Below are 17793 nucleotides of genomic sequence, written 5' to 3'. Positions count from 1 at the left end.
TATTCCAAAAATCCATACGTGGATTGTAGTGACAGATACAGTTATTGTTTTTCATCCATCGATACAGAGGCCAGCAGGCAGGGTGTCTCTCTCCCTCTCTCTCTTTTTGACTGAACCAAAACATCAGCACGTCATTATCTCCTGTTGTTGTCGTAATCACGCTACACACACACACTACTGTACTATGCCTTAAAGGGACATTCACCAAATCGCAACCTAATCCGTAAGAACTTCTTTATGCATCTCCAATGACCTGCACTGCAGAAGAGGTTCACCCAGATGATGCCTGGATTGGAGCATTTCATTTATAAAGAGAGATTGAATAGGCTGGGTTTGTTTGCCCTGGAGCTGAGGAGTAACCTGATAGAAGTATACAAAATTATGAGGGGGATAGATTGAGTAAATAGTAAGAATCTTTTTCCCCCATAGTGAGGGTGTCTAAGACAAGAGGGCATAGATTTACTAAGAGGTGGGAGGTTTAGAGGAGTTCTGAGCAGGATTTTTTCCACACAGAGTGTGTTTGGAATCTGGAGTGCACTACCTCAGGAGGTGGTGCAGGCAGGCTCTCTCACAACATTTAAGAAGCATCTAGACAACTATCTGAATCATCAAGGCATAGAAGACTATGGATCTATGTAGGTAAATGGGATTAGTATAGATGGGTGCAAAGGTTGGTGCGGACATGGTCGGCCTGTTTCTGTGATGTACGAGTCTATTACTCTCCAGGGTAGAGAAATCAAGAGATTCACCACCCATCGATCCTATGACACCCTCCCCCCCCAAGATTTTATATGTTTCAATAAGATCATCCTTCATTCTTCTCAACTCCAAAGAACATAGAATCAACTTCTTTAACTGCTTGTGAAAGGATAACCCTGTCATCCCAGGAATTAGCCTTGTGAATCTCTTTTGGACTGCCTCCAACACTAGTATATCCTTTCTTAAATGAGGAGACCAAAACTATGCTCCAGGTGTGGCATCGCCAACACCCTGTACAAATGTAACAATTCTTCCTTATTTCTAAATCACAATTGTCTTGCAATAGAGGACAATATGCCATTTGTCTTCCTAACTACTTGCTGCACCTGCATGCTCTCTCTTTGTGATTTAGGCTCAAGAGAATCTTGATCCCTCTGTACTTCACTCATTTGCAATTTTTCTCCACTTAGATAATAGTCTGTCTTTTGACTCCTCTTTACAAAGTGTATGACTTCACACTTGTCCACATGAAATTCCATTTGCCAAGTTTCCTCCCATTCACTCAATCTATACACTGTTGTATAGTTCAACTATCCTCATTGCAACATACCCCATACCCTCCCACATATTTTGGGACATTCACCAAACTCGAATGCCTTACACCTTGCTTCCTCCTCCAGGTCATTGATCTAAATAGTAAATAGTTGAGGGCTGAGAACTGATCCTTGGGGTACTCCACTAATTACATCCTTCCAGCCTGGAAAAGACCCATTTATTCTGACCCTCCCTCTTCCATGAAATAACCAGTCTTCAATCCATGCTAACACACTTTCCCCTAATAACTACACTTCAAACTACCACATTGATCGTAAAACTCAAATGAAAGGGACAATGTAAGCATATTTTTCCTTGAAACTGAGGTTGTAGTTCCTGTAATTTGAGCACATCAGGTGCCAAAAAGACATCCAATGAGCAGACACAAATTTCTGCCAGAAGTTGTTGTAGATGCTATTCTGCTGAAGACATTAGTTTGCACTAAGTTGATACCTACTGGAAATATGCATCATAGGCAGACTACATTATCATTTTGTGAGTGTGCAATAATGATCTGGTACCAGCACTGCCATTCTGAAGTTCTCCATTCAACACCCTTACCCACCACCACCATTGCTGAATACAGTTTATATTGAAGGAAAGGCACCCATCCCCTGACGACCATCTCGAGATCTTTTGAAGGAATCAAACCAGTCACAGATTTTTTGATCATTCATTTCTTTTGACTGACACTACAATTCCTAAACTATCCTGTACTTTCTTCAGCAGCTTTCAACATTAGCTCATGGAGCAGTTAAGCAGAATAACAGACAGGTTTAAGGGGAAGCTAGGTAAGTAGACAAAGGTGGAAGGAATAAATCGGTATGCAGATAGGGTTAGACTAAGTCGGTGAGAGAAGGCTTGTGTGCAGTATAAATACAGATGCTAACCAGTTGGGTTGAACAGCCTATTTCTATGCTATAAATCCTATGTAATTCTATAAGTAAGGCAAACAATTCAAAACAAAGCGATCACCATGTTCCTGAAATCTATAACAATTCACTAATTAGTAAGGTGCATCCTCAAATGGTTCTCTTGGTTACAGCAGCTAGTTTTTGAAGCCACTGAATGAGATTTAATTTCCACACAGTTAAAGTAACACTGGGCTTGAGTGACATCACGGAACTTTGGTCAGAATATATTCACTGGGCTCCTGCCTAATTCTAACCTCAGTGAGTGGTAACTACAATGGAGGAGATTCCGATGGAAAGAGCATGGTACTGAATTTCTATGACTGTATTGGTCACCTGAGCTCATTTACTCCTCATGTCTCCCACTTCATAGTCTTCCAATAAAGCACATTTCCTTCTATCTTCGTAACAAGTCTAGAAACAGGACTGCTCTGGTTCACCAAACATTTCAACCCGTTCTGGCTCCAAGGAACTTATATTTTCTTTTTCATGTCCAGTTTTTCCTTCTCCTTGTCTGGTCTCTTCCCTGCTACACTCCAATCTGATGCCCCATTTTAAATTTCCAGATTCTTGGCTTTAATGATTTTGTCATGGATGTTAAATCCTTGACTCCCCCAACTCCAGTAGGATGGGTAAGGGCCCCTCTTCATTCTTGGAAGTCCAGATAGACTACATCTACCAACACCTGGCTGAAACAGACCAACCTGCAACTTATTTTCTCTCATATGCCTATCAACTCCGCTTTGATTCTTTTTTGCCCCTTACTTATACTAAGGGATAATTTACAGTAGCAAATTAACCTACCTGCACATCTTTGGGACATGGGAAGAAACCAGAGCAACCATTAGAAACACACACAGTCAAAGGGAGAACATGCAAATGCCACAAAGATAACACTCAAGGTCAAGGTTAAACTCAGGTCCCTGGAACCAGGAGGCAGCACCACTAACCACTTTGTCACTGAGCTGTCCTTTGCTTCCACCCACTTCCAATAAATGAATAGGAACCTGTTTGTTCCGAGCTATGCCTTCATTTTTATGGGGTAGACAAAGTTCTCTTTGTTCTAAGATGCATCAGGTTGGCTCTCACCTCTTTTTTTGATTATACCATTGCTGCTTCCAGCTCTCACACAAAATTTGAAATTTCAATAACTTTCCACCCTTCACTCACCTTTATGTGGCACATTCCCCAATCTTCCTTTCCTCTTCTTGACTCCTCTATCTCCATTTTTGGGATTGGTTGGACAACCATTAACTCCTATATTTCCCACAGCTATCTTGATTACACATCCTCCTTCCCCACTTTCTGTATGGACTCTGTACCATTCTCCCAGTTTCTCCACCTCCATTACATATGTTCTAAAAATGCAGTCTTATAAGCCCCTGTTCAAATGGGATATCTTTCTCATTCCTGAACACAATATTCCTTACCAACACTGTTGACTGGGCTCATACCCAAGTTAATTCCACATCATGCACTTCTGATGTTACCTCTTTCCCTTCTTCCTATAATCATGATGATGTTCCACTTATCCTCATCTTCTCACCCATCAGCCTCCATCCTCATCACCTCATACATTGGTATTTCAGCCATCCTTTAACACAATACCATCACCAAACACACTTTGCACCCATTCTCTTACACTGGCTCCTCTATTCAGTCCCAACACTACTCCTCTTCCCATTCACTTTCTTGACCAAATGCAAGATATCCAACTCCTGCTCTTTAATTTCCTCCCCACCATCTGTAGTGTGAAAGGTCATGGCTGTCACGTGACAGTGACAACACTGGCCTCATCTGGTCAGATGACAGCATTGCTCATTGAGTCAGAAGACACACCACTGTCAATCAAGGTTCAGTTCCACCCCACCCATCAAGTGCACACCTGAACTATTGGCCCATTTAAACACCTTTGTCCTTGCTGGCACTGAGCCATTGGCCCTTTTGAACGAGCTGGGCTGGACCAACCAGCCCTCCAGCAGTATAAAAAGTGCCACATGGTTGGTTCTGTTGCTCTGAGGGGTGTTGAGGTGAGTTGTACATTGTTTAAGGGTAATTAGTTAAGGATCTGTGGGACCAAAGAGCTGATGCTTGCACTGAGTCAAGGAGGGTGGTAGGGGTTGTATTATTTCTTCCTTGATTTGTTTGTACCCAGTTCATTGTGTGTGCATTCTCACCCCTGTTGTAACTTCCCCCACATTTCATGATCACCTGTGTGTGAGTGTGCCTCTGTTCCCATTCATTCTGTTCCCATGTTTGTCTTTGTGATTAAATTATTTTTAAAATGCCAAAGACTGTGTCCAGAGTCCTCTACCTTTCAAGACCTCAAAGAACCTCTTCTCACAACACCATCCAAGGCTCCAAACACTCCTTCCAGGTGAAAAAGTGTATTACTTGCACTTCATTCAATTTAGTATCCTGTATTCTCTGCCACTGATACAGATTAAATGATCACTTTGCTGAACACCTCTATTCAGTAAGCATGATCTTAGGCTTCAGACTACTTATCACTTTAATTCTCCATCACACTTCTGACCTCCATGTCCTTGGTCTCCTATTTTATTTCACTGAAACTCAATGTAAGCTCAAGCCAGTGTAGCTCATTTTTCAATTATATACTTTACAGTCACCTGGACTCAACACAGGATTCAAAGACTTCAGTTAACTGTCTGCTCCCTTTTTTTGACAGCAGGCCCAGGCTATGATACTGCTGTTATTTGTTTACATCACTTCTAGCCTATTGTTTGCCTCTTTACTTGTCCTGTTATCAAACACATTTGCTCACATGATCATTCTTTCTCTATTATAATCAACAACCCACCCCCCTGACCCACAATCTTCCCTTTTGTTCTTTCCTCTCCAATCTTCCCCTTTCTCTGTATTTGATACACCTCGTATCTGTCAGGTTGATTATAAGGTCATCAAGTTGGAATATTAACCTTGCTTCTCTCTCCACAGATTCTGAGAATTTTCAGTACATTTTTTTAAAGTCCTGCATTTTTTATATATTTTGCTTTCATTGTTATTCTAAAGTCTTTTTTTAATTCAGGAAGGCATTTCAATTACTCTACAGTGGATTGTTCTGTGCACCACTACTAAAATGTGTGCATCCATTAAACCTCTTATCAGGTGTCAGCAGAATGGATGTTGCTCCATAACTACATCATTTCCTCTCTATCATAAAGATCATTTAGTTCCACCTTTCCACTAAAGACTACAATGAGTTTCCTCAAACAGTGTCCTTAACACAGTAAAAATACCAAAGTGCTTGCCAAGTGCATTAACAAGCAAAAAGTCCAAGTCACATTAAGGAACATCCAGCAGATGACCTATATTTTGATCAGAAGTAGGTGTTAAGGAGCTGAAAAGGCAGTACTGAAGCAGAAATGCTAATAAAGAGAGATCATGTTTGGAACCTTGGCAGCCAAAAGTATGGTGGCATGAATAAAATCAGTGAGAAAAGCCAGAAATGGAAGAGGGTTGGAGAAGATTACAAGCACGGCCCTTAATGGATTTGAAAGCAAGGATAAGTATATTAAAATTAAGGTGTTTTAAACTGGAAGTAAATTTTAGGTATATTGGGTAATCAGGACTTGGTGTACATTAGGCCATATGCAGTAGTGCTTTGTAAGAGAAGCAGAGAATACATTTCATGTACTAAAGTTATTGAGCAAAGGAAGCATAAGAAAGGTTTGCAGAGCAGGAATAAAATCCTCTACTTACAATCATTTAGTTATTCTACTTTAGAGGTAATTGAAATGCCTTTCTGAATTAAATAGTTTGGGCATATGTTTGTCAAGCATCATGACTTCTGATTTTGAACCACAGAATTAGTCATAAAGCACAGAAACAGTCCCTTCAGCCCAACTGGTCCATGCCAACCAAAATTCCATTCTAAGCTAGTCCCATTGCCCGTGTTTGGCCCATATCATTCTAAACCTTTCCTATCCACGTACCTGTCCAAGTGCCTTTTAAATGTTGTTAATGTACCTGCCTCAACCACTTCCTCTGGCAGCTCATTCCATATATGGACCACTTGCTTGGTGAAAAGGTTGCCCCTCGGTTCCTATTAAATCTCTTCCCTTACACCCAAAACTTATGTCCTCTAGTTCTTGATTCCCCAACACTGGGAAAAAGACTCTGCACATTTACCCTATCTATGCCCCTCAGGATTTTATATACCTCTAATATCACCCCTCATTCTCCTACGCTCTAATGAATAAAGTCCCAGCCTGCTCCACAAACTCTCTCCATAACTCAGTCCCTCAAGTCCTGGAAACATCCTGATAAATCTCTTTTGCACTCTTTCCAGCTTAATGGCATCTTTCCTATAGCAGGGTGACCAAATGCAGCCTCACCAACGTCTTGTACAACTGCAACGTAACATCCCAACTTCTATATTCAATGTCCTGACTGATGAAAGCCAGCATGCCAAAAACCTTCACCACCCTGTCTGCTTGTGATGCCACTATCAGGGAACTATATACTTGTACTCCTAGGTTACTTTGTTCTACAACACTCCTCTGGACCCTACTGTTCATTGTGAAGGTCCAACCCTCATTTGTCCCAAAATGCACATGCATACTTATCCGAATTAAACTCTATTTGCCATTCCTTGGCTTGCTTACCCAGCTGATCAAAAGCCTTCTGTAATTCCTGATAACCATGTTCACTGTCAATGAAACCACCAATTTTAGTGTCATCTGCAAATTTACTGACCATGCCTTATACATTCTCATCCAAATGATTGATATAGATGACAAATAGCAATGGGCCTAGCACTGAGCCCTGGGAAACACCACTATTCTCAGGCCTCCAGTCCGAAAAATCAACCTTCCTCTGTCACCCTCTGATTAACCATCAAGCCAATTGTGTATCCAACTGGCTAGCTTTCTCTGGATCCCATGCGATCTAACTTTCCATTAGCAGCATACCATGCAGAACCTTATCAAAGGCCTTACTGAAATCCATAAAGACTACGTCTACTACCCTGCCCTCATTGACCTTCTTGGTTACTTCTTCAAAAAAAACTCAGTCAAGTTCATGAGACATGATCTCCCACACACAAAGCTATGCTGACTATCCTTAATCAACCCCTGTCTTTCCAAGTGAATATATATCTTATCCCTTAGAATCCCATCCAGTAACCTACCTACCACAGATGTTAAGCTTACTGGTCTATAGTTCCCAGGTTTTTCTTTGCAATCCTTCTTAAATAAAGGTACAACATTACCCACCTTCCAATCTTCTAGCCCTTCACCTGTCACTAACAATGATGCAGATCTTCACCCCTCGCTATGATTCTTTTTAAATGGCACTTAAATTTTCTTTGGACTCACCTTGCCTTCATACCAAATACTTTCATTTCCTTCAGGATCCACATTGTCAGTTTGCATGGTGAAGTACACTAGTTTGCGCTTTATCCCTTCTTTCTTGATGTTTTGTAAAGCCTGTTTTCCTATGAATTCTGTTGGCTGAATGGGAAAAAATAAACAACATACTTTAGCTGTTTATACACTATGAAGGAAATTCTGATTACCTTCTTTGTCAAGAAATTACCCATGCATATGGAAAAAAAAACATTTGTACTCGGCTGCTGCAAAGCAACACCCAGTACAGTTAAAACTTCTTGACCTTCATGTTCCCCTTATTAAAATGTGCATTTCATATTTAATGATTTTGCTCTAAAATGTAGCATTTTATGTTGCAATAGAAATGCTTAACTGTGAGGGGAAAAGATAATGTAGAAATGTGACTGTTGAATCAGCCCCTGCTGATTACTGCGTTCAGATCTTGATGTGTTTAGTTCCTGAAAGAATAGGACTCGCAGGGAGGTAAGTGGATTGGAAAAGCCTAAGATCAGAACAAGATGGTCAGCAGTAAATGGATTAACAGCATAAGTATTTAAGCATAAATGTAGTGAGTCAGTTCTGAGTATTATTGATACCGCAAAATGACTTGATTGGAAGGGAGTGAAATAACCCATTGAACACTCCCAAAGGACGATGGGGGCAATGAAGTTAATCAATGCAGGTGGTGGTAACGTTTGACATTCATTAATCGCTCTTACTTTATTTAACTTGATGAAATAGTCCAATCCTGCTTCAAAGGCGTTTGTGTCACAGTTCATCTGGAAGACAAAAAAAGGTACATATATATTTCTTTATAATTAAACCCTCAGCAAATCAAGTACTTTACAAATCATACCACAAAGTTGAAGATGTATTTATACAAACTGAGATGAGGGTTACAAAATAACTTGTCTTAGATAATAGCTGCCAAGAAGATCCACTTACTCAGCACTAAGCAGAGAATCATTTAGAAAATAAATTTGAAGGTCTTTGAAAAATGAGGTGGTGAATGAATTAAATGGTGTGTTACTGAACCACACAGACAGGTATAGTTAATTCCCAGTTTATGCTGAGGCAGCTGGTCTCAGTGGAAGTTAGAGATGAACACAAGAATACAAGAAAATAAGAGCTGGAGTAGGCCACCAGATCCCCCAAGTCTGCCCCACCATTCAGTATGCTCACGGCTGATATATGGTGGCCTCAACTCATCTTATGTGCCAGTTCCCCATAACCCTCAAAAGAGAGATAAAGAAAAAGGGAGCAGCTCCTTCAGTCAAATGCATCCTCTGATGACTCAGTTAGGTTTGGCTCTAATGACCTTGAAATTAAATTGATTGTTGACCCTAAATTTACAAATTAAGGATGGCTGCATAGACAAAGTAGGAGATGACTCCCAGTGCCTGCTTTATCATCATCATCTTAGGCAGATCTTTAGGACCAAGGATGACTTCCACTTTTGCTTTGTGCCTTCTGAGGTGGCTAATGAAGTCTACTGCGGACTCTTCCACAGACAGGGCAGGTGGTGGTTGATGAGCTGAGCTGGTGGGTAGTTTGTGAGATGGCCCATTCCTTGTACTGCTTACACAAGGCTTCTGTGAGCTCTGAATTTGTGGCTTTGAGTTCTCCATACTGTCCTGAATGCTCCTTCTCCACTTGGGGCAGTTATGGGCCAGAGTTTCCTAGACCTCAGTGGGGATATTGCATTTCTTATTGTAGTTTGGAGCACATGCTTGAATCTTTCCCTCTGCCTGCCTGTTAACTTCTTCCCATGATACAGCTCAGAATAGTGAGTCTGTTGTCGGGCAGTCAAACAACATGGCCTGGTTAATTCAGTGACTGAGTGTCACCACGACATCCATATTGTGGATGCCTGGGAGAGGCCACTAACATTTGTTCGTTTCTTCCAGTGAATATAAAGAATTTTGTGGAGACAGTGTTGGTGATGGTTCTGGAGTAAGAACAGCTTCCACTCTGCCATCAGATTTCTCAATGGTCCATGAACAGTACTTCATTATTCCTTTTTTTGCACTGTATTTATTTAGTGATTTGTAGTAATTTTGTCTTTGAACTGTACTGCTGCCACAAAACAACAAATTTCACAACATAAGTCAGTGATAATAAACCTAATTCTGAGTTGAACAGTTTCCTATTAGTTCTGAATACTGTAGTAGAAATCAGCTGCTTTGAGAGAAAATGCCCCTTAAAAATAGCACCTTAAATCTAAAATCACCCCCAAAATAGCACCTAAGGTCTAACCTAAAACTTTGAGGAATAAAGTTGATTCTTGCATCCCTAACATAAGTGATAGGTTTAAGTTTTAAAAAATTAAGCAAAATCCATTTTGAGTGTCAATATTCTCTGGGGTTTAACTGATTGAGAGTAATGATGTCAGCTCCTTCCTCCTTGGCTTTGATCCTCTCCCTCATCTTGTCCAGCAATGAGAGAGGTTTTACTTGGCTGTTGAAATAATGAGGTCCAAGATATGGGTTTAGAAACAAGCTGGAATGAAGATGGGGAGACTGGCCTCCTCCTCAGATCAAATGAGAAAATGGGCAACCTACCAAGTGATGCATTTAATGTGCTAAATGCAGTGTGAGGGCAGGAAGCAGAACTGGTGGGTGTGTAGGTGTTGGCAGATGAGATGAGAATAGCTTGAATGTTTGAAAAGACAAAAGGAAGAGGAGAGGTGCTACAATGTGTATGCTGCAGGGTGTGATGGAGGACAGAATTGTTATGAAAGGAGAGGGAATGGGTGAACTAATTGTTGAATTAGAAGAAGATGTGAAGAAATAACTCAGCTTTGCAGCTCTTTGCATGTTGCATCAATCCAAATAAAAATCATGCTTGGGTCTGAATAACATTAATGAAGCGCAAGGCTGTCTGTGGCAGATATTCCTGTCCCTGTGACTAAATAACCTGAGAACTCAGCAGGAAAAACCCAAGCAACATTTAACCATCACCCTGTTATCTCCTAGATAGATGGGCAGTATTAAAATGTGGGATTTAATCAGTTTACAAGAATTAATAAAGTTTCTAATGACTTTAGCCACATAAATGTCAGCATGTGAACAATGCACAAAGACCATTGTGGGGCAGAACAGGTTTAATTCTGCACCAGGATCTTTAGAGTACAAGAAAAGATCAGTTCATGTGTTAAGTCTGAGCACAAAGATATTGGGATTTGCTTGATTAAGAAGCAGTTACAGAGGGAGCTGTAAACCTCTCTATTGATTTCCAGCACTGCAATTTTATTGCTGATATCTGAATCCTAGGGAGTGATTTAAATCCAGCCCACCTGGAACAAGGAGTTCAAAGAGTTGTGCTAACATTTCAATCTTGTTTGATTTCCACCCATCATTACTCAACTGGGTCTTTAGTTAGACAGTTGAGATACCTGCCTGGCTCAGACAGGAACTAAATTATCATATGTAAATATGGGTCCTACAATTTCTTCAGGGGCTTTCTTATCTTTAGTGACCTGATGAGGGGGGAAATTTTTCATTTGGGGAGAATCCTAAACTGGGAGCCATAATATACAAAAGGTTATCAATAAATGTAACAGATAAACAGAGCGATCAGAGAGTGGTACTCCCTTCTGTATGAATTAAAACAGAAAATTTGGGCGATACTCAGCAGGTTGGGCAGCCTCTGTGAAGACAAACTAAGTTAACACTTCAGGTCAATGATTCTTTATCAATTCATTGACCTGAAACTTTAACTAGCTGGTGAGTATTTCCAGCATCTTCTGGTTTTAATTCACTGGCACTTTTTAGCTTTTTGTGTCTGAAGTAATTGAGGCAAATCGCTTAGGTTCTTCCAAAGTGAGATGAGAGCAGAAGACATAAGACTGCAGATGTTGGAATCTGGAGCAGAAAACAAACTGCTGGAGGATCTCTGGGTCAGGCAGCATCCATGGAGGCAAAGGGATGGTCAACGTTTCAGGTTGGGACCCTACATCAAGACCAGCATGTGAGAACAGAGAAAAGGAAACGGAAAGAAGGGAGTTGAGGGCAGCAATGTCCTTCTCACCTGCAAAATAATTTTGAACCTCGCCCCCGAAATTTACTGCAGTGACTGTGGGCAGACAGACCCCCTGCCTGCAAACTTGATCTGCCCAAGACAAAATCCTGTTCAATGGGATATGACCAACACCCAAGAGTTAAAATAATCTGGTCTTCAAACAGATGGCATCCAGAGGGTTTAACATTTTTTTTGCTAAAACCTAATGCAGTCTACTTGTTTTATCTTTCTAACTTTTGTAAGGCTCTCCTTTTGTATCAGTGCCTTTACCAATCCAACCTCACATGCCCAGAGTTAGGAAGAAACATATTTAATATCCCTTTGCTACTCACCTCTGCTCCCCAACCTCTAAATGCTTTCTCGAGCCGCAAAGAGTTCATGGCATATGCTCCAAAGTTGTCGATTCCAAATTCCTGGCCTGCTTCCATGATAGCATGATAGAGGGCAGCAGTATCCTCTCGTTTGTGATACAGTTCCCAGCCGAGCTCACCTAGAGTGACAGTGGAGAAATCCGTCAACCCTAAACCATGTCTAGTGAATTAATATTAATCACTTTCACATTAAGAGCAGGAGCAAAGATGTTACCTTTACCCTTCCACACACTTGGAAAGCAGAGCTTGAGAATCCAGGCATTACTAACTGTCCAAGACATTGTAATTCTATTGTGGAAGTTTAGGCTGCAAATGAAGGTGGCCATAACTGCACTGTGAAGTATAATGAAACTTTACTCTGTTAAAATTTACCTTACTTTAACGTTTGCCATGAATGTTACAGAATTTATATTGCTATTTATTAATATGCAATGATCATGTTGGAAAGGATTTACTTTTCTAATACATCTGTCTAATCCTCAGGAGGATCAACCTCAGCATAATCCTCTAGTTATGAGCTGTAGTGTAAGGGCAGTCCAATAAAAGAAGTACATGGTTCCTGCAAAATGTGCAGAAGGCAACTTTAATGCTACACCTTTAGATGCAAGGAATAAGAACATGAAATGGCAGCAGGGAAAGGGCATTTAGTCTTTGCAGTCAGTTCTACCATTTAATAAGATCATGGTTAATCTTCTATCTCATCTTCCCTTCCCTGCACTTTCTTTAGACCTCTTGGTGCCCAACAAGCTGTAAATCTCAGACTGGAATATACTCAATGACTGAGCATAGATGGGATAGATGATTCACAACACTTTGAGTAAAGGAGTTTCTTCTCATCATTGTCGTAAAGGGCTGACCCTCTATTTTGAGGTTGCAACTTCTGGTTCTATACTCCTCTACCAGGAAAAAATATTCTCACTCATAACCCTGTTAACTCACATAAATTCTGTGTTTCAATGTGATCATTTCTTATTCCTGCAGACAAGAGGCTAGCAAATTGTACTACTTTTAGTAAATGCAGATACTCATGATTTGTCCTGGATATTATAACGTGCCACACTTTTTAAACTATCCATAACTAGTGATTGATCCTTATGCAATGATTTATCTACAGAACCATTAAGCTCTGGAGAAATCCTTGAATTCCACTCATAAAGCATATAATTCTGAAATGAAAACCTAAGGCAGAATAGCTACCCTGTTTCATGAGAGCATCTAGAATAACATGAGACCTGCACGTGGTAACTCCTGGACCTGAGTCCCCACTGAGGTCATTAACCTGCTTGATTTTCTCTGAATCTAGAAATATGGGACATTTAGCTTCCAGGCACTTCTGCCAGAATCCAGGGAGAATTGAAGCCTCTGGACAACAACATCTGCACCCATCATCACCCAACTTCTCTACGACTGCAGGCTGCCAGATCATAGATGCCTCTGCAATGATATAATCACTCACCCCCTGGCCACAGAGCAATGCTCTTCATTTGGGGGTGAATGCAAACTACGTCACGCTATGGAGAAACAGCTAGGAGTCTGGCTTAATGAGAGTGGCAGAGAGGTGTAGACCCAAGAGAAAGGGAGTGAAAGATTGAAAGCAGCTGGGATCTTGGATGCAGGTTGGGAAGAGTATGTGATGAAGGCAAATGTTCAGGACATTGGAACTTGGATGATGGGTGAAGAGTATGACTGCAGACTGGGAATCCAGAAACAAAGACTTGGACTGGGGTACATGGCACAGGCACAAACTTGAATGGTTTGAGAGATGGAGGCTTAGGCAGAGGGGGACTGAACAAGGACATTATCAAGGGGTTCACTATTTCCTAGTAGTAGAACAAAGAACAACACTGGGGGAAAAAAAAGATGCACTGTAAATAAAATGGACTCTTGACCTCTCAATCTGCCTCGTTATGACCTTGCACATTATTGTCTACCTGCACTGCACTTTCTCTGTAGCTGTTACACTTTATTCTGCATTCTGTTATTGTTTTACCTTGTACTACCTCAACGCACTGTATAATGAATTGAGCTGTATGAATAGTATGCAAGACAAGTTTTTCATGGTACACTTTACAATAATAAACCAATTCAAATTCCAATTCCAAAAAAGAGCAATTAGTAAAAGGTGAGTAAAGCTTGGGAATCCTTCTGTCAGTAAACAGTGAAGGTTTCTTTTTACTGATGGGTGAATGCAGTATATGAGACAGAGAATGAACACTAGAGAAACCAGTGGAGATGTGAAAATTAAAATCTGTGACAGGTGATTCCTCATCACCATGTGGTTAAGAAACTACTCAATACCAAGATTCACGTCATTGCATTTGGTCCTTAAGTCTATTTCCTCAGTGTGGAGCTAAGAGCAAAAATGACCATGTTGTCCATACCAACTCCCAGCCACCTCCCTAACTGACCCCCAACCCCTCAATGTCAATGAAGTTCAGGCCATTGAAACTTAGTGCGCGTCACTGCATTGAAGAACTGGACTTTGTTTACAGGATAAGTCGTTGACCAAGGCCATGGATTGATCAAACTGAATCTGCTTATGCTGGAACAGTTGGGTAGTTGACATTGGGTGGCTGAGTCAGGCTAAATTATAACAACACATGCACATAGGAAAAGAAGCTGCATTTCTATACAAAGATTGTTTTCTGTAAGATAAGACGTGATCAGATAACCTCTTGTGTTTGTGTATGAATGTGAGTGTGTGTTTGGGCTGGAGGCTGTGGTGGGGTAAATGATATATGGATCACACAGCCTCTCAGTAATGTCAGCTATAGTAATACTTGACTGCGAATACAGGTTGGGTTGAAGGATGCAAAGCAACATGAGGTTAATAACTCCAAGTATAACAGCAAAAAGTTGGGGACATAAACTGGCAAGACATTGAAACCAAGGTGAAGAAATATTTTCTTGATTGCTTGTGCCAAATATTCAGTTTAGTTGTGGGTGCATTTTGTACTCTGCTTTTGAAAGTTTGTTTCATTGACTTTGAACACTTGTTTTCAGTAAAGCCTTGAGACCAGTTGCTTTAAACTAGCAACAGAATCACTGAAAAATGATATCACAGAAGGAGGGCACTTAGACCATCGCAGCGGTGACAATCAAAAAGTACTAAACCCATTTTACCATCAAGGCTAACAAACAATCTCTACAGCCCCTTACCTCAAAAATAATTGACAGTCTTCTTTCTATAGATGCCAGAAGGCAATTTATATTGTGTTGGAAATGTCAAACCTGACCTATTTTATTTCTAACTTATTTGGTTACAAATGGTTACGAATAATGTAAATTACATACTGTGCACTATTTCTTAGCAATGTATATCCCAAACCACAGGCAAGCTGCTTTTTGTCAGATTTTCTGTCAAGTGCCATTGAGGTTTAATTAACCTGTGCCACATGGTTAAGTGACAAGCCCTTGCATTTTCTTTGATTTTTTAAAGAAAGAAACTGTGATTTTTGTCAGGAATGCAGTATAGTTTATCTTAAAATAAAATTACTTTAAATCAAAATAATGACCTAGATTTTAAAAACTAGAGTCACAGCTTGGGGTTAGATGATATTTTCACAGGTGTACAAATGAACTGTATTAATCCCCATACAGACACTGTCAAATTCCTGATACTTGGTCGTGAACTAAGGACAGACAATCAGTTCTGGGAACTATGGAGAATGGTTTATATGAAATCATTTGATCTTGCAAAACTTTAATCATTGAATGATAGAATAAATATTTAAGCTGAATAAATAAAACAATTAAACATAATCAAATCTCCATGAAGTTAGCTATATTAGTAACATAGCAAAGCAGTCAATTAATATGCCCTCCTCATCCAATACCATATGCTCTGTTCTTTTGGGATATTTCTCTTGTGAAAGATTAAACAGACAAGAAAGTACTGATGTATTACTAATGCTAAGTCATAAGTCATTGATTAGTAATAGGTCATTATAAATACAGTAAAACAAAGGTTTCTGCAAGAAATTATAAACACTATAGTCTGTAGCCTAACTCCACATTTCTCAAACCTGCAATGCTTTTAACACAATTATGGTGTGATCTGATTACAGACACTTTCAGACAGTGTTTGCACTTATCAAAATAGCAGAAGAATTGCAATGTTTAAATGTGATATGTTTATTGGGATATTGCAATTGTTTCCTCTGCTTCTTTGAAGACAGACAGTTGCCAGTCCCCTGGAGCAAGCTTATTGTTATTTATTTGGAGAAGCTGGCAGAAAATGATCTCATTTACCATCAAGGTTAATAAAGTATGAAGTGTAGTGCAGGAACATTTGATTAAATGTAAAACAGCCTTGTGCCAAGAAATTCAATTCCAGGCAATGCCACATTGTACTCTACCTCTGAAATTCATGTTATTGAAGCCACAGAACAGTTACTGCACAGAAGGAGTCCATGCTAGTCCATGTCCATTTCATCCAGCCTCTCCCCATAGCTCTACAAATTCTTTGTTCTGGGACTTATCCAGCTCCTTTTCAAAATGCTACAACTGAATCTGCATCCATTACTACCTTTGGCAGTCATTCCACACTTTAACCACTCAGTGTAAAGTCTTTCCTCATGTTAAACCTAATTTTATTTTTGACCCCAGCTGCCAATGGAAACAGGCTCTCCATATCTGCTGGCTATACCCTTCATGATCTAAATACCTTTAGTAGGTCCTCTCTGAACCTTTCTTTTTCCCCCCAAGGAGAACATCCTCCAAGTTCTCTAGTTAACCCATATAACTAAAATCCTTCAATTAAAATGAAAACAAATAGATGCTGGAAATCTGAAATAAAAACAGAAAATGTCTCTTTTATTTCTGCTTACACTTCCCTCTGAACTTGTTTAATCAGCTTGATTCTCACTTATGTTATTGACCTGGCATATGACATTTGCTCTTTTTCCTATTGCACTTTATAGTTTTGGTCATCTAGGGAGCTCTGCCTTTAACTTCCCTACCCTTCTCCCTCAGAACTACAGTTTATGTACAGAATAATTGTAATTATTCAATTACAATTTTGTCTGCCAAGCTTTGATTCCAATTTGGCCAGGCCAGATTTATTACCATTGCATTGAAATTGGCCCTTCTCCAAGTTTTTACCTTGGCATGGTCCACATCCTTTTCTATAGCTATTCTAAACCTTGTGATATTTTGGTCACTGTTTCCTAGATATTCCCACACTAAGACCTACTCCTTGGCCTGGCTCATTTCCCAGAACCATGTTCGGCAATGCCACCCTCCTAATTAGGCCAGAAATAATGAATTGGATGAATTTCCAAGGCACAATAAAACATTCATGTGGCTAGAGTGCTTTGCCACTGCTGACTGGGGATGAATTTCTAGCATGGGAGTTTTAAGAACGAGGGAAGCGATGGAAGAGTCAAGTCTAACAGTAACAGTGGCATGGATGAAGGTTTAAGTAGCTGAAGAGTTACAGAGGGGCAGTAGGTTGACATACAGAGGTGACAATAACTTTAATTGATGGCACAGAGAAATAGTCCAAACCTCATTTTATGGTCATATATGACACAAACATTGCAACATTTTCAGACAGTTCCAAGGAAAAGGGATGGAATTTGTAGCCAGGAATGGAGTTTGCATCAGGGATTGAAGACAATTGCTTTGGTCTTCCCTGTATTTAGTATTAATTAGATTAAATATTACCATATATATTGCCTCAAAATTAATGTGAGTTTAAGGTGATTTAATTTGGATTTTAGAACACAAAAACAGAAAGCAAAACCTATCAATTAGGATTGCTTCAAAAATGATCTACTTTCAAAAGTGCTTTAAAAAAATCTTTAACTTATTTACAAGCAGACAAACAACAAAGTACATAGCTAT

General features: G+C 39.9%; 1 protein-coding gene across 1 annotated transcript in view; it reads right to left on the bottom strand.

Moving 5' to 3' along the window:
• The window catches only part of dmgdh (dimethylglycine dehydrogenase), an 86924-nt gene that overhangs the window by 3189 nt on the left and 65942 nt on the right, over window positions 1-17793 (bottom strand). The window contains exons 13-15 of the mRNA XM_052020677.1: window positions 11908-12065; window positions 8275-8334; window positions 7544-7678 (exon numbers count right to left, since the gene is read on the bottom strand). Of these exons, the coding sequence (XP_051876637.1) occupies window positions 7544-7678; window positions 8275-8334; window positions 11908-12065 (353 nt within the window). The remainder of the gene's footprint in view (window positions 1-7543; window positions 7679-8274; window positions 8335-11907; window positions 12066-17793) is intronic.

The sequence above is a fragment of the Pristis pectinata genome, chromosome 7 (genome assembly GCF_009764475.1).
Source record: "Pristis pectinata isolate sPriPec2 chromosome 7, sPriPec2.1.pri, whole genome shotgun sequence".
Taxonomy (NCBI): Eukaryota; Metazoa; Chordata; class Chondrichthyes; order Rhinopristiformes; family Pristidae; genus Pristis; species Pristis pectinata.
The sequence above is the reverse complement of the archived record's forward strand: the minus strand, read 5'-3'. Positions and strand labels throughout refer to the sequence as shown.